The sequence below is a fragment of the Python bivittatus genome, unplaced genomic scaffold, assembly GCF_059951505.1.
Source record: "Python bivittatus isolate LINGU-HERP-01145 unplaced genomic scaffold, Pbiv_v1 ctg000590_np1212, whole genome shotgun sequence".
Lineage (NCBI taxonomy): Eukaryota > Metazoa > Chordata > Lepidosauria > Squamata > Pythonidae > Python > Python bivittatus.
The window spans coordinates 27,201,014-27,223,443 of record NW_028277086.1 but is presented as its reverse complement, the minus strand read 5'-3'; the positions used below and the strand labels follow the sequence as shown (position 1 = coordinate 27,223,443).

Below are 22,430 nucleotides of genomic sequence, written 5' to 3'. Positions count from 1 at the left end.
AAATAATATCTCATTTCTATGAAGGATATGTATATCCTTCTGCAAAATTTTAATACTTTATGTTTAGGGCCAAGAAGAACAAGTCAAGCACAGAAATGAACCAAGGAACTGTTCACATCTAGCTTTACTCCTTTCTTGTGGCTTATAGTAGTAACTTTATTAAGCTGTGGATGCTCAGAGATATTTTCTGCTCTTTGATGATCCACATGGACCAGTGTCAAACAATTGTTAGGACACCAAAAGAGCTTCCTATGGTGTTAAATAAGCATGCAGATAAGCTTTTAATTAGCTGGGCTGTAAAAGTAGAACAGGAAATAATGCCAAAAAGTTTGTATTACTAATATACACCTGAAACAGTTCCTAAATACTTTGCAATACTGGCAGCCATCCCACACCTCAACCAACAGGTCTGGCTTATCTCTCCACTTTGGTTAATGGCTCAACCATGCACATTACAAGTTAGCTGCTGAGGAATTTCCTCCAATAGTCCAAGGTATCTCCAGGAGAATTAGTTGTATTATGGGGCTGGGACACTGATTTTGTTTTGTTTTTTGTGCTATAGGTCAGAATAGAAGATTCCCACTGGACCAGTTCAAAGGCCACACCAAGTAAAGCATTTGGACTCCCAGTCAGATGTTTATGGTATACCACAAGCCTGCGGGCAGGCCATATACATTTGATTAATACATAAATAAACGAGCACAGTAAAATCCTCTTGCAGTGCATCCCCCAGCAACTGGGATTCATTCCTGCCTCCAAAGCGGAGGAAGCCAAAGATACTGTATTACTTTAAATGGAAAAGTCACATATTTTGAAGCCATTATTATTACTGTGTTAAAAGCTTCCTTGAGCAGGAAACTCGGTTACAACTGGAATTCCCTCTTGTACTAAGAGTCAAGAACCAGGACAGGAGAAGGCACCAGCGGTTTTCTATAAGCAAGCACTCGCACGGGGGGGGGGGGGGCTTCAACACCCCCCCCCCACCCCGACCCGAGGACAAGACCCAGGGTCATTCAAAGACCACACAAACGTTTTACCAACCTCTGCTCTCTCATTGCGACCTTCCAGGCAACTCCAGGGCGCCAGTTCTGGACCATGAACGATCCCTCCTGATCCCTGGGTAGCCTCCGGAACTATCGGAATCCCTAGAGCTCCCCGCGCTTCCCGTCACATCCCAACCTGAAGCGCAAAAGCCGCCACGCACCACGGCATTTCCCGCAAACCCGCCGGGCCGGCTCTGCTTCGCCCGCGCGCAAGCACGTCTCAAGGTCACTCCCGCGAGGGATTTTCCCGCCTCCCGGAGGAACTAGACTCCAGCGCGTGGGATGGGGAACTGCGCGGTGGGGCTGGCGGCCAGAGCCAGACCGAAGGCCCTGAAGATTCGGACATAAGCAGCAGCCTTCCCGCCACCCCCCTCTGCGCGCCCGCCCGGCAGAGCGAGCTGAACCCGCTCCATCTTCCGCGCGGGCCTGAGCCAACAATCTCCTTCACGCGGCGCCCCTCCCGAGGCGGCAGCGCCGGGCTGGGGCGCTTGGCTGTGCCAGGCTCCGGCTTGGAGTGACGCGGTGCGGCGGCAGAGGTTCCCACTACAGTGACGGAGCAGGACCCCAGCGACGAAAGCGGCGCGGCTCCGGGAAGCGCAGAAGACAACCGCACGCCGCCGCCTGGCAGCCTGTCCCGCTCTCTCCGCCCCCCGGCCGGCGGCGCTCCACCGGGAGCCGCCTCCTTCTCCTCCCCTTTGCTCCCCCTCCCGTCGGCGAGGTCCGCGAGGGTCATGGAGTTGGTCGGGACCTATAAAAGCCCCTGAGAAGAACCCCAGCCCGGCTACCCTCGGGCAGGCAGAGCGCGCAGGAGCAGCGGCGGTACCCGGCAAGCCGAACCATCACCATGTCCTGGGGCTACAGCAAGGAGAACGGTGAGTTCCTCTGGAGGAAGGTGAGGGTCGCCCCCGGTCCGGGCACGATCTCCAGTTGGTGGGTCGCTCGAGGAAGTTCCCTCGAGCCGCGGCTCTGGGGTCGGCTCCTGTTTCTGGTGCCAAGCGAAAGGGGCGCGCACCCCGCTGCCGCTTACAGCACCTGAGCTGGCGCTTGTTCCGGAGAGGCTGTGCGCTCACAGTCAGAGCTCAGAGAAAGCCTGCCCTTCAGAGGCACGGCTCTGGGCGAAGCGGAGCTTCGGCTGGGTGCGAGCTGAACTGCCTGCTACTCCGCATTGAAGTAGGAATTGTGGAGCGGGTGATGGGAAATCGCGGTGGTGGTCTTTTTAGCGTTTGAGTTGGACTGCAAACAAGAGTTCCCGGTAGGAGAGCTCCAAGTAGAAGAAAGTAACCCTACAATCCTATCAAAGCTATGAGGTGTAACAGATGAGGGGCTTGGGGGCCATTGTTCTCCAGCCATTTGACCTTCAGATGGACCTGACTACAGCATTGGCTGTGCCTGCTGGGGATGACGAGAGCTGTGGACCAACACACCTGATAGGCAACAGGTTGAGAAAGGCAGCTAGAGATTCCTCTCACCTGAGCTTCCAGCTGCCTCTTATGTTGTATCCTTCTCTTCTTCCAAGCAGAACTTGCCAAGAGTTTTGGAACATATGTTGCAAAACCTATGGCAGTGGCACTTGTAAGGGAAGAGGAACCTCACTTCTCCCAGTTTCTGTCAGGTAATTGGAATGCCTGGGAGAGGACCATGTTGTATCTCCCAGCACTCCATTAGACTGTGGACACACAATTCCAACACTTGCTTTGCCATTCAAAGCACAGTGTTTGAAACAGGAACTCTGTTCCCCTAAATTAGTAAAGAAAGAAGTTTGCTTACCTAGGGATGGGTAAGCAAGCCTTCCTTTTCTATAATGGTGTGAGAAATGAAAAGCTGTTACTTCTATTTGTACAACAAATCATGGAAACGGAAATGTAAATGTGCCATCCGGTGTATTTCTTTGCAAAGCAGGGGTGATGTGTGAATTTTGGTTGCTATGTGTTAAATCCTTAGTCTTTCCTTGAACTTTATGCACCAGTTTAAATAAGGTAGGTAGGCTTCCAGTTTGTCACTGTTCAGACCATAAGCATCCTTAGCTTTTAATTCCCTACAATAGCTTAGTGAAGAAATCTGAGCAATGCTGCTTCATCTATAGCATCTCAAATACCCCTCAAGCCCTCTGCCCCAGATTCCTAGATCTGTGCAAGTGTCAATTCAAGTTTACAAAACCCCAGGTTTCTCCTTCTTCCTCCATCTGCTTCTCTATATGATCTTACTATAACTTAAGCTTCAAATTCCATCTGGCCAAAATAATTTCCTTCTTTAAAAAATGTTAAAACCCGCTCAAGTGCCCTTATGGTAGGTGGAGAGCCGTGTTAGTCCACAGTAGCAAAAAATCAGTCTGGTAGCACCTTTTTCAGCTAACAATTTTTATTAAAAGGTGTAAACTTTCATCAGCTGCAACTCACTTCCTCAGATGCATAACAGTGACTAATGTCAGCCCTACGGTAGACCAGATCAAGATACCAGCTCCACAAGAAGAGTAGAACTATACTTTATTGATATTGGCTATAGTGGCAAAAGTCTGCTTGTTTTTTCCCAACCTTCCCAAAGGAATTCAGGGGAGCCAGTCTGAGGCTTTTCTAATACTTCCCCACCTCCCTGGACTCAATGTATGCTTCTGCGCCTGTTGTTACCCTAATGGCTTCTGGACATCTCCCAGGCCACCTCCATGGCTTCCTACAGCTAGACTGCATCTGATGAAGTGAGGTGCAGCTCATGAGAGCTTATGCCTTTTAATACAATTTGTTAGTCAGAAAAGGTGCTACCAGACTCTTCCTGATTTTCAACTGCCTTAAGGCATTAAGTCTTTCACCCTATTTGTCACCCTTTCATTCTGTTATTACCTCTTTTGTTGGAGCTTCATTCCTGCATTTTTAACCTTTCTTTCTCTGTTTTAGGACCTGCTTGTTGGCATGAGAGCTACCCGATTGCCAATGGAGAACGACAGTCACCGATTGCGATCCAACATAAATCTGCCAAGTTCGATCCTGCACTGAAGAGTCTGAGCATCAGATATGATGCGTCTGCAGCCAAGAGTATAGTCAACAATGGGCACTCCTTCAATGTGGTCTTTGATGACTCTGGAGACAAATGTGGTTAGTACTGGATCATTTTCCTTAGGCTTAAGACTTTGGGAGAGAAGTAGAAGCGGCAAAGATGGAGGGAAGGGCTGCTTAGAAAGAACATATTGTAGATGGATAGTTTTGTTTCCTTTATTTTAGCCAGAGTTAAACATAACCTGAAGATGATAAAAGTCCATTTTTATGGGTAATTTTTTTTCAACAGCAATATGTCTTCTAGAATCAGTGTGTTAAAATAACAGTAATGTGGGCAGGCTACATATCACTTCAGTGATGATTTAAGTACTGTAATGTTAGGAAGATGCAAGATGTTACCACTGGAGAAGCAGCCTAGAGGGGCAACTATTCTCTTACCTGCATAGATCAACCTTTCTCCATCTAACATTTTCTGGATATATTGGACTACAACTTACATTATCCCCAGCCACTGTGAATAGTTATGAAAGGGGTGTTGGGAGTTATAGTTCAGCCTGTAATCTATTGCCCTTGCCACCTGGAGGTCATTAAATTGGAGAAGGTTGAAATAGACAATTAGAATGTATATTCCCCCCCCCAAAAAAACTCAATGTGACATTGCAATCCTATACCTATCCATAGCAGTTTTTGTTCCCAGAATCATTTGTACGGTATTGGAAACAAAATGTTAGAAATAAATATTGGATTTGCATAGTCCAAAAAGAGTAATATTTATTCATTAGGGATATGCCATGCTTTGGGTCTGAAGCCAAAAAGATGATTTGGGATAAGTATAGGCATGTATACTTCATTAAAGTAGCTGCCTCTTTTCTTGGTTTCACACTGGCACTGTGTGATCCCAGCAAAATATACATTTTTGTTAAGGAGGCACCGACAGGGTGCAAGAAGGTACTTTAGAGTGGGCTTGGATGTGCCGTTACTGCCTCCTTAACTCAATTAATTTTCCTGGGATTCTGTAATTACTATGCAAACCCAGGAAAGGATGCATCTTACTTAAAGAGGTGTGGAGAAGTTTAGCATACCTCAAAGCACTTTTTCAGCTTCAGATCCAAAGCATTACATCTACTATTCATCATCATATATTTTGACTTTCTTATATCCAACCTGAGTAAATCTGGGCATATACTGTTTCCTATAGCAATCTAGAAGTTGTTCATACAGAGATTAACTCACAATTGCCATTTATGAAACTTGGGTGTTTTCTATGGCAACATTCCTGTATTCCTTCTCTGGGAATATATATATATATATATATATATATATTCCCAGAGAAGGAATACAGGAATGTTGCCATAGAAAACAAGTTTATATATATATATATATATATATATATATATATATATAAAATTTGTATAGTAGCCCATCTCAAACCAGTGACTCAATCATCCTTAATTTTGTAATCAGAACAAAATATGTAAATATATGCATATACAAGATAATAAGCTGAGAGCTTGGATTCAAAAAGAAAAGGGCACAAAAGGGGAAAATGTTATAGGTCAAACAGTAAAACTAAAACTCAACAGGCTTTTGCAGTACTGCTCTGGGGAAGTTTTGTGAATGTTGATATATGTAATATGCCATAGGTACAATGTCCTTTTGAAAGTGGAAGCTCATTTTAAGACAAGGAATATCCAGTATTCAGGAACATATGATATGTTGTGATTATCCCAATAAAAGTGACTATAAATGTCATTAAATTCCAATTCTCTCCATTTAGTAATCTTTGACTTTTTAAAAATTAAGAAGCAGTGCTGCGTTTTCCCCACATTCCCATATGGTTCAGTTAGTCATCCTTTGCTGTAGGATGCTCTATTCACAGTAATTCTAAATTAACTCCCTCTTTTTAGCATTTTGCAAGTTCGCTATTCTTTATAAGGATTCTGCAACTGCAGGCAGTGCGAAGCTATTCTTGTGAACAGGAATTTGAAGGATTGCTTTTTAATCGTAATGATTGCCGATGTAGTCTTCTTCCCCTTTCAGTATCCATGAGTGAGCTTTCAAATCTGAGAAATGATGACCTAAAAACAAACTGGCTGCTTTTTCTCTCAGCACTGCCTGATTTGACTTGCTTGAGCAAGTGCTCTATACTTTTCCCTCACGTTGGCAGTGTCATTGAGGTGACACGTTCAAAGAACCTAGAACAGTTTGGACTTGTAAGATTTCCAAACAGTATTGCAAATAGCCGTGCAGCAGCTACAATGCAAAGCCTCCTTCTTTTAATATTTAAATGGACTACTCTGGAATAAAATAGGTTGTGGATTGTAGCCAAAGTGTGTACAAACCATTTTACCTTAGCATTTAATAAAAAATAAAATAAAAAAGTAAATGCAGGGCTCAGCACAGAATGTCTTTTCTGAGTGGAATAGATTTTTCGTTCTCACCCACAATCATTTTCTCAGTCTCTGGTTACTGTGGCCAAAAGCAGTCAAAATATCATCTTGCATCTAGACCCTTTAATGAAATTCAGTGTCTGAAATATGATGAGAAAACTACATGCAAAACATAAATAGTAAGGATGCCTATTTTATGTCTCTTAATGTAACAGGATTTTTGCATAGTTTTTATTACCTCAACCACTAGTGGATTTGCATGCATGAGAAGTCACAGTATGAAATGCATATATTTACATATTTTGTTCTGGTTGCAAAATTAGGGATTATTGAGAAAGTTAATTTTTTTTCCTTTAGTTGTTTTGGACAGAGAAACAGAGAGAGGAAGGGAAAGGGAGCAGTGGAAATGTAGGCCTAAAGTATGATAATTGATGAAGGAGGGCAGGAATTTGAGATTTTTGCTCTTTCACAGTTGTAGGGGAAAGAGAGAGATGCTCCGGTATCATGTGGGCTTGGAGCTAATCCTTAAAAAAACAGAGATGCTGATGTTCATATTTCTGTAAGAATTACCGTGTTTTGCATTGGTAGATATCCTTGATAATCTCCAGCATGCCTGTGGCATAATTTTATAACTGTTCTTTCCCTCTTACTTAAGAATTCTTTGACATTTGTCATGCTCTTTTCTTAAGCCCCCCTCTCTTTAGCTGGAGGAAGGCAATAGGGCCTGTGAGTAGCCACAATACTGCTGAAAATTCAGAAATGCAGTCTACTCAGGAGAACAGAGGGGTCACTGTTATTATTTTTCAGACTGAGACTATGTCAGCTAGCTGGAGAGAGTAACAGTGTAACAAAAATAGTTCTGAAGATCTTTTCAGCCCTTCACTTATAGCCAGTCTGGTCACTTTCTCTTTTCTGCAGAATTTTTTTTTTTTAAGTTTAGAATATGGGGAGGAGAAGGAAATAATTATATCAATATTTTTCCACCCTCCCACATCTTGTGCATAGATCCCACATATATTGGGATCAAACTGTTCAGTTCTCAAAATGTGCCAATGAAAAATCCATTTCCTTCTTGAGACACCAAGATGCTGCACGCGGCCTAGCAAAATTAAGACCGGAAGGCATTGCTTTGAAAGAAGGAACATTCCGTGGCTGTTCTATTATTTATACTAGAACATATGTTGATAATGTGTACATTTTTTTATCCTGACTACCAAAGTTTATAGCTGCTGTAAGAGCCAAGAAACTAGTGAAGGATAATATAATGAAATTTAGAAATTAAATTGTTTATCTGTGCTGCTTTGTCACAGGTGTTCATCTTGAATTTCTTTTATGATTAGCATGATGAGGTTTGGCACATGGCCTTTTAAAGCACTTGTGTAACATTTACTGATCTCTTCCTTACAGTATCAGAAGCACTGCAAATCCACAAATGGTAAAAAATGGCTACCGATTATTCATTAATTAAAAAGTTGCCTTACAGAATGCTGATAGGGTTCGCTGTCTTTCCTGGGTTGATATTTGCCATTATTTTGATTTGTGTGCTGTTTTTGCAAAAAGTGTCTGCATGGTAATACTTGTAATAATTTTTAAGGCTCTTCAGTTCTTCCCTCTCTCCCTAACTTTACTGCAGTTTCCTTAACTGTGTCTGGTAGTTGCATTGTTGCCAAAGTAGATAATAAACTAGGGTAAAAAGTAAAGAATCCTTTGCAATATGTATATTAGACTGTTTAAGCATGGTATCCACACAATATTGATATAGACAACTCAGTCTACTATTTAACTGAATTGATGTGCTAAGATTTTGGAACGCTTGTATGGTCAGCTTTAAATTTAGCTACATTAATTTAACTAGGTTACATAATTGGCTGTCATATTTTTTATTATTGAGCTGGATCCTGGCTTAGTTACGCCTATTCTAAACCCACTAGAATAAAATTTCAGTGGGTTTGTGGTAAATATGACTAAGTCTGTAATTCCAAATTGAATTTGTTTTTTTAATTTGCTTAAACATTTTTAAAGTTTGAGAAGTAGGACATTGGATTTTCCTTTTTATTATTTTATTGTTTAAGTACTTTAAAGCCTAAAAAATATTTAAAGCTGTTATGCTGGTTTCATGCACATGAGTACTTTTCCTTGGAAATTGGATAATAAAACAGGAATTATGTTATAAATCCTTTAACATTTGCATGCCAGCAGTATAATATAGTTCTCATAGCACAGTGTCATATTTCATATTAACAAATCTGTAAGTTAATGAACTGTATTTGCTGTTTCACTAACGCTTATTAAAATGTATAATATATACATTTCTCTAATTGTTTATTACCAATAGATCAATTAAATGACTTTTATAACTATTACAGTTCATTGGGGCTGTCCAAAGTTTTGATGAGTTGATTTGTTCAGAAAGTGAGTAGGGCAGATCCTCAAAGTAGATCCACTGGAGCAGATCCTCAAAGTGATGCAATATTTTAGATGCTGGATCAGAGCAGCTAAACCGCTTTTCTGTAGCTGCTTCTCTGGCCCTTTAGTGCATATGCCATTTTCTGCATGTGCAGAAACCATTTACTTTAAAGCAAAGTGGCTAGTAGAGCTGGTCTGGCCCTGCCTTGAAGCTTTGCAAGGTGGCATCTGTTGCTTCTGATGCTTTGTTTTGACTCAAGTGCCAAGATGAATCAGCCCTGCATTACAGAAGCAGTTTCACCAACCTGGTACCCTCCAGTTTATGTTGGGATTAAACTTCAAGAATTCTCAGCCAACACAGCCAACACCTCCTTGTGCTTTTATTTTTCAGGGAAAGAAAACTGAAATCTTATGCACGTGTGCAGTTGCATTCTATACTGCTCACATGAATACTTTTTAAAATTCAAGCATTGTTAGAATCAGCTTGATGTCTCAAGTTGTAGTTTATTCTGCTATGCTGCTCAATGGCTGGTCTACGTTTGCTCCTATGATCACACAATCTGAATTCTGTTTTCTTGAGGTTATGATAAAACTGGCTTATTTATGCATATAAACAATAAATCAGTAATTACTGGGATAATGTGAAGGCAATTATGATATCAGTCCATAATCCATTGTAGATAAAGTCAGTAAAACTGTTCAAAAGCTTTTGAATTACAAAACAAAAACTGGAAAGGTTCAAAAGTTCAAATATGGCTGTTGGGATCACTTTAATCTTATATACATGGGTCATGAAGGTCTAATTAGTACTTAACTATCTAATTGATTTTAACTTGTATTGTTCTATAACCTCAAGAAATTGCTCTCTGCATAATTAATTAATATTGTTTGAAGCATGTTTCTTTTCTAATATTATATTTTCATTAATAATTCAGTGCATAACTGACAAATACAAGGATGCAGAAAAAATAACTTACTAAAGATATCTCTTAGGCAGTTGGAAACTTCAATAAAACAGATGTTTTGGAAGGATTACTCAAGCAACTCCCTTATAAAACTACTCCCTAAATATCCTATATAAGCACACTTAGCAGTTAAACCTCACCCAGGCTGAACTTTTTGATATAGTCAGTGGCTATCAACCAAGGACAGCCTACCCCTTTATAAGACCCTTTTTTGGCACAATTTTGGAATTTCTCTTCATGCCATAAATAACATGGGTCTATCTATAGAGTTTTATAACTATAAAAAAATAATGGACCAGAAGGAGAAGACTCCCCTTAAGAAGCAAACCTTGCCCCAGACATTCTTCTTCAGTTTCCCTGTTGTAGTTTTCATTAGGTGGAATAGGTGGCATTTATATGAATGAATATGTTCGTTCATTGTTTGAATTATCTGATTTTGTCCTAAATAATGTAGTAGTAATAACAACCTTTTCCATATGTAATTGTTTTCAAGCATCAAATAGTAATATATTTTAGTTTTAGATATATTTTGGAATTTAAAAATTCCAAAGTAAGTTCTATTGATTTCAGCAGAAATCAATAGAACTTACTTATGAGAAAAAAATGTTTAGGCTTGGGAGAACTAACAAATACATCAAGTAAAAAAGACAAGTCTAGCTTCCACACCTTACAATATAGGTCTGTTTGACAATCTTCTCTCCATATTCCAAATTCTTAGAAATTATAGGAAAGCCATGGAGATCAATGGCTACTAGCCCTGATAGCAGTGTGGCTGCCTCTGAAGGCAATCTGCTGATTGACTAGAGGACTTCCCTGTGCAGTTGGTTGGCCCCTGTGAGAACAGACTGCTGGACTAGATGGGCCAGGGGTCCAGTCCAGCAGGTCATTGCTTATGTACCTATATAGGAACTGTATCATTTTATTAGATTTATTAGGAAGCATTCATGGAGGTTTACCTTCATTTTATCTTCCTAGTAGCAAACCTGCAAGAAAGGGGACTGGTGATAGTAACCAAAGACACCCAGTGAGGGGCTGTCTATTCAGTAATCAGTTTAAGTATGTTGTGTGAATACCATCATAGCCTAGTTATGTGATAAAAATCTGCCTCTATGTGTAGGCAATCAAAAACTGTGGTTAAATATGACTTTTTAACACATACACAAGCAGCCAAATAATTATAGCAAGACAAGCATATTTACAGGTTTCTGGATGTTGTTTCTACCTGCCAGGGATACCAGTCTAGGAAATAGTTCCATATGAAATTAGCCTAGGTCATTTATGTCATATGAGGATGTGAAATATGGATATTTTTATGTCTTTAAATAGTAAGTTCTTGAAGGTACATTTAGGGTAATTGCTGACAAACAGCTAATATGTAATATCTATAAATATGGGCCATTTAGGGAAGGGTTTTTTCCCCAAATTATCTCTCAAAGTTAAACCATGTGCTGCTATCAGTCTCCTGCTGACTTCTCTTAGATAACCAACTGCCATTTATCAGAAGAAACTACTAAAGTACATTTTTAAACGTGAAAAGTTTTGCCTGAACCGTTCTAGAGGTTCTAAACCAGGAAGTTAAGATAATCATTCTGCCTGTGAATTTCTGCTTGTGCTAATTCAGAACTAAGTATTACCAAATATAGAAAGTGTGCTGGTGAGAGATAGCATGTTTTTAAAAAGATCCTCCCCCAAAATGACAATTTGCCCTGTTGGTAGGCTGTTGGATAATGATTAGAAATCACCCTGATTGAACTCAATAATGGCCTGTGGGTAAGTCAAGGACAAAACAGCCTAATCTGTTATAATCCGTACTAGTTTAACTCAGGTCAGCAGTAATACAGAATTCTGGAACATGGAATATTTTGGGGAAAATTTCTATTCTTGTGTAATAATTTTTTTTATTGGTCTGACATGCATATACTGTATACCAAGGCCCACTGCATAGCCAACAGTATGCCCTAATCTTTGGGATGCAGAAGAAAATATAGGAAAACTGTCTTGGTTTGTATTTTTGTAGAATTCCATATCTTTTCTTACTGGTACTTCAGGAACACCATAGCAAATCAAGATCTGTTAGTAGTAGCCAATGGAGAGAAAATGTATTTTTTTAGAAGCACTAAGATGCCCTAAGTCTATGATTTCTTACTAGCAGCTTCATATAAAGCAGCTATACAGGGTCAACTGAGAATTTGTGCTCATCCATAAAAATTTAATTGCTTTCTTTACATGCAGGTGTCCTTATGAAATTAGCTCATGTTAAGTTTCAGGATCACAGAACATATTTTGCCTGTGCAGATTGTGATCTTTAAGAGATTTTTACAAGTTCTTTTACAAGTCTTCTCCACTGGTCTATGGCAGAAATTCAGTTCATCATAGCAGGATCAGAGGACACATTTTATCAATGTGCAATCTTAAAGGAAGTCAGTGGGAAATTTGCAATTGGGGCAAATTATTGTATCTTCATAATTTTCATACTGTTTGTTCTTTTCATCATTGCTTAACCTGACAATGCCATTAGTGAAAATATATCCAAAAAAAGTGACTGAATGTGAAAAAGCAATTCAGACTAATACAGTTTTAGTTATAAGCCATGAGCTCTCTTTTGGTCAGGTACCTTTTTATGGATGAATTCTGCTATAGCCTTTTTTTTTTAATTTCAGTGCTGAAAGGTGGCCCAGTTGAAGGAATTTACAAATTAAAGCAATTTCACATTCATTGGGGATCCTGTGAAGGCCAAGGTTCTGAACACACTGTTGATGGGGTGAAATATGATGCAGAGGTAAGACCATTAACTTCCAAGTGTTTATTTTCACGTGTGTGTGTGTGTATGGACACGCACGCATGTATTCAGTATGGAAAAATATGCTAAAATGTGCAAGAATTGGATATTAAAACTGGGAATAGGCTAATTAATATTTGATGGCAGCTAGAATTCTTTGCTAATCAATACTTCTTTAGCAACCCACCCATTAACACGGGCCATATGAAGTTTTTTGCATGTTGCCCTTCTCTGTCTAATAATATTATAGCCTAAGGTCTCTATGTTTTGGCCCAGGTTTATTATTTTTTTAATTATACTTTAATACTGGCCTGTCAGGATAGGATAAAGGCCACCCATCCATTTTCTCCTTATAGCGACACTATGAAGTACATTGTAATGAGAATAATTGAATCTCATTATACGGAAGGATCTTAAAAGGGGTTCCTCTAATTTAGGCTGATTCAAGTTCTACATCACACTATATAACAGTAGAAATACCATGTAACTTTTTTCCTAGACCAGCTTGCTATTGCTTGCCTTTCTTTACCTTTTGGACACAGCCTATAATAGTTGCTTTCTTTTTTTTTGCACAATATTTTGATCTGTTACAGGAATCAAATATGACGTAGTTTTATCTTCCCTTAAATGAATTGTTATTTATCTTAAATGCATACTTTATCCTTTCAATTGTTTAATTATTTTACTGTGCTGAATTGTAATCCTTTCTCTTTTTTAAAAATAAAAAGTTATTATCAAAACTATATCCTAGTTCAGAATCTATTAATTATAAAAGCACAGTGTTCCAGGTAAGAGAGGAGAATAAATATTCTTGATAAAATATTTAAAAACTAGTGGTTCACCAATTTCTGCACTAAGTTTCATTAGACAAAACTGAGACTGTTCCTATTGAAGCCTGTTTAACCTAACATACTAATTTATATTACAGTATGTGTATTCATATTTTATAATCCTAGATATGTCCGTTCTGAAACAAGTTCCATTTAGTTCAAAAGCACTTACTCCTACTTACAAAAGTATAGAATCAGATTTCAGGAACTTACAAGCTTTACCATAATTGTTTGGCCTAAGACAATTTATAAACAGCATATGCACAAGTATTCTACTGATTACCGGTCAATTTTTATAAGATATATTTTTGAAAGACCCTCATCTTTCTAAATTTATGTATGATACTTATAAGGGGTAAGCTTTATTTTTTTACCCTAAAAGGAAATCTGTAATATAAAGAATTATGTCATTCAAATCCAGTAATTATTATTGAAAGCTAGGAAAAAAATAAATATTACAGTTCTTAGAATCTTAGAATTGTAGAGTTGGAAGGAATCACTTAGATTATCAAGTCCAACTGCTCAGAGGAGGAATCCAAATTAAAGCAGCCATTTGTCCTAGAGACCTGAAATTAATAGAAGAGAATAGATGTAGCTCAGGGTTGAACTGTGGAGTGCCGGGAGATCTCTGAGCTTGGCTTGCAAACGTTTCGTTACCTGGATAGGTGCTGAAGATGTTACCTAGCTGGGTAATGAAACATTTGCAAGAAAACAGCCAAGCTCAGAGAACTCCAGGGACTCCACAGACCTGAAATTGAATTTTATTTCATTAGTGATAAGGAGGCAGTATTCTTCCCACTTTACCCGAGGGTAGTAGACTAGCTACTGAGTGGACAGTCAGAGAATTGCCAACAACACCTCTTTTATACCACCCATGATGGCCACCTCACTCTGTGAAAAGACCAGGTTGATAGCCACTAGAAACTTTTTTCTTTTTTATGTAATAGAGAACAATGAACAGTTGTGTGGTTGCTTATTTTATTTTATGTAGCTAGTCACACAAGACTTGGTTAGTTTTTGGGAGGAAATAAATAAAAAGTAAGAAAGGCATTTCAGAATCTAGAAAGTAACGAAGAAAATCTAGGCAATTTGTGGCCTCCATGAATATGGTTCCCAGCACTAAGATTTTGCTGCTAAAATTTGGTGGCAAAATGAGCAATTTTAGTGATGTAATTATTATTTTTAATACATTTATTAAAATACATTTATTTTTCAAATTAACAAAAAGTTGCACTACCAAAATTCAGCCATTTTCCTGCCAAATTTCAGTAGCACAATTTTGGACCATTTGGGAGGTTTTGGAACATTTTTAAAAGCACTGAAAAATCAGCTCCCCAAATCACTTGTGCCTTTTCTTATGATGTCACCACCATTCCACCAATGTCATTAGCAGCTCTCTAGGTGATGGAACTAGTTGTCACTTCCGATCCTGATAAAATCACCCAACCTTGCTCTAGTTGACATAGTTGTTCAACATTCACACTTACAGACTAGAATGTACTGATTCTACAATCCTGTTAGTCACTACTCAGAAAAAGAAAATGAGACAGAGATATCCCTTTGATGTTAAATGCAATGGACAGGTTACCACTTCTAAGAGGAAGTGCCCTTCAGTTATCCTGGCCTACACTCTTTAGGTTAGCCTTCTCCAGTCTGGTGCCCCTAGATAGGTTGAGATGCCAAAGCAGTCTAATGGCTAGAAGGTTGAACTAGGATTGCTGAGATGTTGGGTCTGTCATTGGCTCTCAACATAAGCTACTTTATAGGGTTATCATTAAGATAAAATTGAAGAATACACTGCCTTGCCATCATACAAAAATGGATATACATCCTGTTAACAAAGAACAAACAAATGGCTTTCCTGGCTGGGAATTTGAGAGTTGTAACCTCGGTATGACACTGAGTGCAGTAACCACCAGTTTGAATTGGGCCCAGAAGGAAGTTAGAAGCCAACGGAGATGGTAGAAGACCAGTGAATGGTAAAATCTGTGTTCTTCAGAGATCATTCTGTTACCGCATTTTGCACCATTATTTTTCAGAGCAGTGGGCATTTCTTTCCTCTTTCCATCTACCTGATCCTTCTAAATTTATATAAAGCATAACTTTTTTTTTTCACAGAAATGTCTGAATAAGAGGATTGGCAGTCTGCTCACATATTAGTAATTGTTTGAATGGCATGAGAAGACAGCATGAAAAATATAGCTATATTTGCATTTTTCACTGGATGGGAAAAGAAACTAACAAGCCAGTTCTTAGCAGTTCTTTCTTTTAATGTCTCAGAAATCAAGAGACCTTTTCAGCCTACAGGTTAATATATAATTTATTTAGCTCCTCTGTTTAAAGGAAAGCCTGTTAATGGGGTGTTTTCTGTCTACATTCTTCTTGGTTCCAGCTCCACTTGGTTCACTGGAACACAAAATATGGAAATATTGATGAAGCTGTAAAGCATCCTGATGGTTTGGCAGTTGTGGGAGTGTTTTTGAAGGTTAGTACCTTTATATTTCCTTCTATAATCATTGTATTTTCAGAATAATTTTTGACCAAGGTGACTTTGTGCTTTACTCAGAAGTGAATTCACTGCCCAGATATCTTTATGATAACATTGTTCCCTTTATATTAATTTCCTGTGAAAGCTGAACAGGTCAATTTATTTTTTTTAAAAAGAACAGAATCATAAGTTTGGAAAGGCTCTGAAAGCCAGGTGGGCAAATTTTCTGGTCTGATACAGGATTATTGACATAATTTATATGCAGCATAACTCTAGATAAGCTACATGGTTTGCAGAGAAAATAAGCCTTTGTGATGCAAGCAAGCCAATACACATGCTGCAGAAAAGTCAGATAACTCAGACCTGACCAATAAAGCTTCTTACCTAAAAATAATGCCCTAATCTTAAGCATATTGAACAGACTCTTGCAACATAACTTTGTGGTCAAGAATGCAGTACAAGTACAAAATTCATATGCACGTACCTATTATATCAGTTATATGGGGTGGGTGCATCTGACAGATTTTCTACTTTTCTTTTTAAATACAGTATATACAGAAGGATTGGCCTTAAATGGTGTATCTGTGTAAGATGATAAGCAGCAAAAATTACATATCGTTACAACTGTGGTTATGCGAATTTATGTTATACTTCATTGTGTACATAGTCTATGCCTGAATTTTCATGTCATTCTATGCAGAGTTGTGTTCCACTGAAATTGTTGAGTTTGCTTTTCCAAACTTATTTCAGAACAGGGGTAATAGATGATATTGTTTTGAAAGCTGAGTATTGATTTCCTTTTGAATTAAGATTAATTTCTTGGAAGGAGGTCAGTGGGCTGAATTTAAAAGGCTTCTTCAGCTGGTAAATTTTATGAACACATGCACATGGGCAGAAGACGTAGCTCAAGTTTCCCTTTATGCCTTTTATTTCACAGGTAGGAAGTCCCTGTCCTGGATTACAGAAAGTTGTTGATGCACTAAGTTCCATTATACACAAAGTAAGTGTTTCTTTTTCTTGGTAGCTAGGAGTGACTGCACTATGAATTTTGTTATTCTTTGAAAAAACATTACTGTAAAACCATCAGCATTGGCAAAATCACCACCAGTCAATTGCAAAAGGCAGCTTTACTTGGAACAGCTTATATCCTGAGATGATTCCTTTAACACCATCAACAACAACATCTGCCTCTCCCAGGTCTTTGGGAAGGACTGGATAAGTGGATAAAAATCCCAAATCCAGTCTAAACATCTGGCTGACTGTGTGACTAACAATAATAGTAGGTAAATGAAAGTTATAGTAGCTATTCACAACTGGCTGTGATTCCAGAATATATTTGTACTCTTGAAAGTTGTATATGATCTCATCATATGAATTTTTGATGTGATAGATAACAGAAAAAACTGCACTTATCAAACCATTAATTGATATGTAGCTTTTGAATGCAGCAAGAGCTTGCTTCAAGCGCTAACAATCCTTCCCCCTGTCCACCCCAGTCTAGCAGCAGCATATTTGAAAAATGAAGTTATATAGTTGTGATTTAATAGCTGGATACTTTTTAATAAAGGATATATGAAACTTCCTTTACAAACATCATAATCATTATTAAACTCTGTGTACACACCATCTATTCATATGCTAGATTTATCAAACTGCTTATCTCTTCTAGGGGAAAGAGGCTAACTTTACCAACTTTGATCCCACTGGTCTCCTACCTGCTTCTCTTGACTACTGGACCTACCTAGGATCACTGACCACACCTCCTTTGCTTGAATGTGTCATTTGGATAGTCCTGAAGGAGCCTGTAACTGTGAGCAAAGAACAGGTAAATCTATTTGCTTTAAACATTGTATCCTCCCCCCCCCCCCACTGCCAAGAGTTAGTGTTCTCCCCCCAAAGTTTATCTAGAGAACATGGGCAAATGTACTTTTCTAATAGAATTTCACAGTGCTAGACTTGGTAATATGAAGCTGCTTTCACTCCCACCCCGGATAGATATATATAAAAATAATCACAATGTATGGCTATGTAGGCTTTCAGTGTTATGTGTCTATGTTAGGAGTACTTTCAGGTGTAGTTGGCTTTGTGTGATTTTGCGTGATGGCATGCGTATTAAGCATTTGTAATTGCTGGAATATGTCAAGATTGCAAAAATTTGAGTCTGGGATTTAGACAATAAGTCACAATCTGGTTGATGACCTCTGTCAGAACTTGGTAGAAAGAGTGTGCCCCACCCGCTTTTAGATCACTTGATAGCATCCAGTGCCATAGACCATAGCTTCTTTCTGGACTGCCTGCAAAAGTTGGTGGCACCGTGTTATGATGATCATGGGAAAGGAACAGTCAAGCCTATGATTACTCCAGTGTGGGACTACAGGGCTTGGTATGATCCTCACATGACTCAATATCTTTATGAAACTGTGAAGGAGCATCTGTCAGTATGAGGTAAGGTGTCATCAAAATGGTGATGATACTTAATTTTATCAATCCAGGCAATGAGATGCCATGGAGTTCCTTATTCAGTGGCTGGAGACTGAGGAACTAGATGGGACAAAACAAGCTTAAATTCAAAGATGGAGGTGCTGTTTGCAGTAACCAATCTGCCTCTTCCAGTTTTGAGTTCAGCTGTGGATAAAGTCATACTTCTGAAGGAGCAGATGGGGGGTTCCTGACTGAACAGCCACTGGAAGCTGTGATCAGGAGGGCCTTTGCTGACTGGTACATCAGTTGTGGACCTTTCTGGAACAGAACACCCTTATGACAGTAACTGATGCCCTCATTATCAAGAGAGGGAGACTACTATAAAACACTTTACGTGGGGTTGCCTTGTAAACTCAGAAATTGCAACTGGTCCTGCTTGCTGATTTTACCAATCCTTTTGATGTTGTAGGAGGAGAGCTGTGTTAGTCCACGGTGGGGAAAAAAATCAGGAGTCTGATAGTATCTTTTCTGACTAACAAATTTTATTAAAAGGCATAAGCTTTCATGATTTTTAATAAATTTTATTAAAAGTTAATTAATTAATAACACTTGTTAGTTGGAAAAGATGTTTTCCAACTAAAAGTTAATTAATTAATTAATTAATAACACTTGTTAGTTGGAAAACATCTTTTCCAACTAAAAGTTAATTAATTAATTAATTAATTAATAACACTTGTTAGTTGGAAAAGACTCCTTCTAATTTTTTTGCTATCAGTCCTGTGCAGTCATTGAGAGGGGATGATGAGGGCCCCTTATCTCCTACGAGGTGAAGGAGATGGGGATCCAGAGTTGACCCTTCTTGGTGGCAAATCCCACATTATGAGATAGCCCGCTTCTTGAAATGTATGAGCTCTTCAAATTTTTACACTTTTGCAAAGCCATTAAGAGCATTTGATTCCACAAAGCATTTGAATGCTTATGGTGGCTTGGAATACCTTTTTCAGATTATACTGCATTTTGAGATTGTGGTTTTTATTGGTACAGGATGGATGGATACATAGATAGATCATTGTTTTTTGTATGGAGGTTTTTTTTCCTGTTTATTGTGAACTACTTAGTCTCTGAAGTGAGTAGTATACAAATGTCTGCATAAATAAATAAAACTGAAATCTTAAGATTTTTTGATCCCTATATATATATATTAATATTGAGGGCTGAGGAATACTATCTAGAGGTGCTGCAGGTGCATTGCTGGTATCTGCACTATGGGATGAGGGAAAAAATTATGTAGTCCCATAATGTTTTAGGTATTTCAGCTGGGATTATAGATATGCCAAATATGTTTTCAGTCATCTGACCCATTTGCATGAATGCTCAGAGAGAAATAACACACACACACACACACACACTGAGATGAGAGGTGAATAGAAAACAAGCATGTGTCTTTGCTGCTATACAGAGAAAGGCTACCATATGAGCAATTTGTTCACTAGTATAAGCTGTTTTCATTCACTTAATGTCCAACCCATTATTGTGTGCTCCAGATTTCCTCAACCTAGAACATTCATTACGTGTTGCATTTCAGCTCCTACACTCCTCCAAAACAATTGAAGCCAACACCAGGCTGGAAAGAGTAGGATGGGAGACTACTTGTTATTTTTTATTTGGGTCAATATACACATAGGAAAGTTTCTGTACCTAATAAACCTTGAGTCACAACCCTAAGAACTCTACTTGAAGTAGATGAACACTGCTCTCTTTTCTTTCCTCCAGATCAACAAAATCCGCTGCCTTTGCTTCACTAAGGAAAATGAACCTCAGTGCACCATGGTTGACAACTGGCGCCCTTGTCAGCCTCTGAAGACCAGAGAAGTTAGAGCCTCATTCCAATAAGTTCTTTCTATTAGTTCTTCCTGCTGAGCACAAATCAAATTAATGCCATACATGCACTGGCCATAGCCTTCCCCCCTCTTTTCCTACTGTTCTCTTTTCTTCTAGTCATTTTTGCGCATAGTGAAAAGGAAAAGACCATGGGTCCAAAAGAAAGCATAGTTAATGCAGTGTGGATGTCTATGCAGGATCTGATACTTGATGAGAATTGCTGTGATTTTCAGGTTGATGCAACAAGAAATCATCCTTTGCAGATTGCATAATAAGCCACAGAAAAAGAAGCCATTTCTTACAAAAGTAACTGTGTAGAATAAGATATTACATGCACTCAATAACTTGAATATTTAATAGAAGCACATGAATGCATTCTGAAGTAGGCATTTTTCATCTGATTTAGGATATTTTGATTCAACATAGTCATTAAAATGCAGCTATTAGTACTGAAGAATAAATGTCTTAGCTTTTAAATTGTTTGATGTGTAAATATTATTTTGTGTTTTAATCATAAATCTGAACCATAATTTAATGTTAGTATGCTTTATTTTTCTAATTACAGATGTTAACAAATCTAAATGAAATGCTATTATGTGTAAAAAAAAAAAAAAGCAGAGTAATGCACCATTTAAAAATGATGTCATAATTTAAATAAAAACATTGTATTTTAGATATATTCTCCAATAAATAAATAAATAAATAAAGTTGTTTCTGGTCTCTTACTGCAATATAAATAAAAATTACAATCAGGCATATAATTTACTGCAATATAAAAATAAATTCTTTAAAATTCTTTTATTCTCCTTATTAAAAAAAAATGAATAGCCACTCATATAAAACCTTGAAAACAAACAAAATAATGCCATTGAATTCTATAGTTCCTTGAGTATTTATTATTCACTTGTTTATTAAAAGCTTACACTGCCCAACTTCCAGTAATTGAATAGCATCCAAGGGCCACACCACTGTTCCATTTTCCTTCTCTGGGTGAGGAGGAGGAATTCTGAACTTGAACAGAGAACTCAGCATTAGAGCTACCCTCCAAATGAACTTGATGCTCCAAAAGTGGGGGTGTAAGGAAGTAATACTAATTCATAACAGGAAGCCACTGATTATGCAGAATGGAATGCACAACTAGGTCAGACCAGCTTTGTTATCTCTGAATTATTCAGTGATGTTGTAGAGCCTGTTTTATTGCTGGAATACCATCCACATTTTGTGGATGATAAATAAGATACAGTACATTCCCTAGGAGTGCAGACTCCACCTATTATACCTGGAAGAGGGAGAGGTGTGCTTGAGAAACTAGATGTAATGAACAAACTGGAAGGCCAGGGCCAGTTCTGGCAATGGACACAGACATACTGTGAAAAATCATTCAGCGCATTGCATAACTGCATGGAAAAGATGGTGCTATTAAAAAACATAACTCTTAATTATTTTCCTGATATTAAAGGGTGGTTCTTGGTTGTCACTTTTGGTCCAGAAAGGAATGTTTCTTTGGTCTGAACTCTTTCTTCTTCCCTCTTTATGTTTATGGATTGGTCACAACAGTGACCTGTTTATTTCATAGCAGTATGGAAAAGCACCCTTATGGAGCTTCACAGCATGGCACCTTTTGAGATTGACAATGGCTTTGAAATACAAAACAGAAACACATGGCAAACTCCTTTGGGGATGAGTGAAAATTTAGTATTTATCATGCCACTCATAAATGGGAAGTGAATTACTAAAATTACTAGATCTATTCCAAGTAAATTTCTTAATTGAAGGATCCTTGAAAGCAATTAGGAGATGATTAAACATCAGTCTTTCTTCATCCTCTCCACCCACAAAAGAAGCAACATAATTTCCTGTTTTAAGAATGCTATGATTTAAATTTAGTGATGTAAAAGTCAGTAGGATTTAATCACGATTAACAAATCCTATTGATCTGAATTTGCTTATGTGACACATGAACAACCCATTCATTACATATCCTGCTTTTTCTACATTGCATGCAAAGGAAATGAAACTATGATGCTTCATGGAGACCTTAGTATCTGTTCAATAAAAAATGAAGAATGTGGGGACATCTTAAGAGATAAAATCATTTTGCATAAAGTGTTGCTGTATCAAGTCCACTGGATCAGATGGATAGAACAAAATCCTATAAATTCTTTTATAAATTCTGAAGTTGACTGACCAAAGGCCCTAACAAAAATTCAGCTCAATTATAAATTGTGAAACTGTAGAAA

At 38.3% G+C, this 22,430-nt stretch overlaps 1 protein-coding gene across 1 annotated transcript; it reads left to right on the top strand.

Annotated features, from left to right (window-relative positions):
• The first annotated feature begins 1,673 nt into the window (after window positions 1-1,673).
• On the top strand, window positions 1,674-20,897 carry LOC103065165 (carbonic anhydrase 2). The gene is made up of 7 exons (XM_007430230.4): window positions 1,674-1,915; window positions 3,932-4,129; window positions 12,452-12,570; window positions 15,793-15,885; window positions 16,826-16,888; window positions 17,558-17,713; window positions 20,083-20,897. Exons 1-7 carry the CDS (start codon window positions 1,888-1,890, stop codon window positions 20,200-20,202), a joined length of 777 nt encoding a protein of 258 aa, XP_007430292.2. The 5' UTR covers window positions 1,674-1,887; the 3' UTR covers window positions 20,203-20,897.
• Window positions 20,898-22,430: the final 1,533 nt, after the last annotated feature.

What these genes read in the sequence shown, in the direction of transcription:
- LOC103065165 (XM_007430230.4), top strand. Translation starts at nt 1,888, where the DNA reads ATGTCCTGGGGCTACAGCAAGGAGAACG. An exon ending in TAAGTTCCATTATACACAAA is followed by an intron (nt 16,889 to 17,557) that starts GTAAGTGTTTCT and finishes TATCTCTTCTAG; the next exon opens with GGGAAAGAGGCTAACTTTAC. An exon ending in TAACTGTGAGCAAAGAACAG is followed by an intron (nt 17,714 to 20,082) that starts GTAAATCTATTT and finishes TCTTTCCTCCAG; the next exon opens with ATCAACAAAATCCGCTGCCT.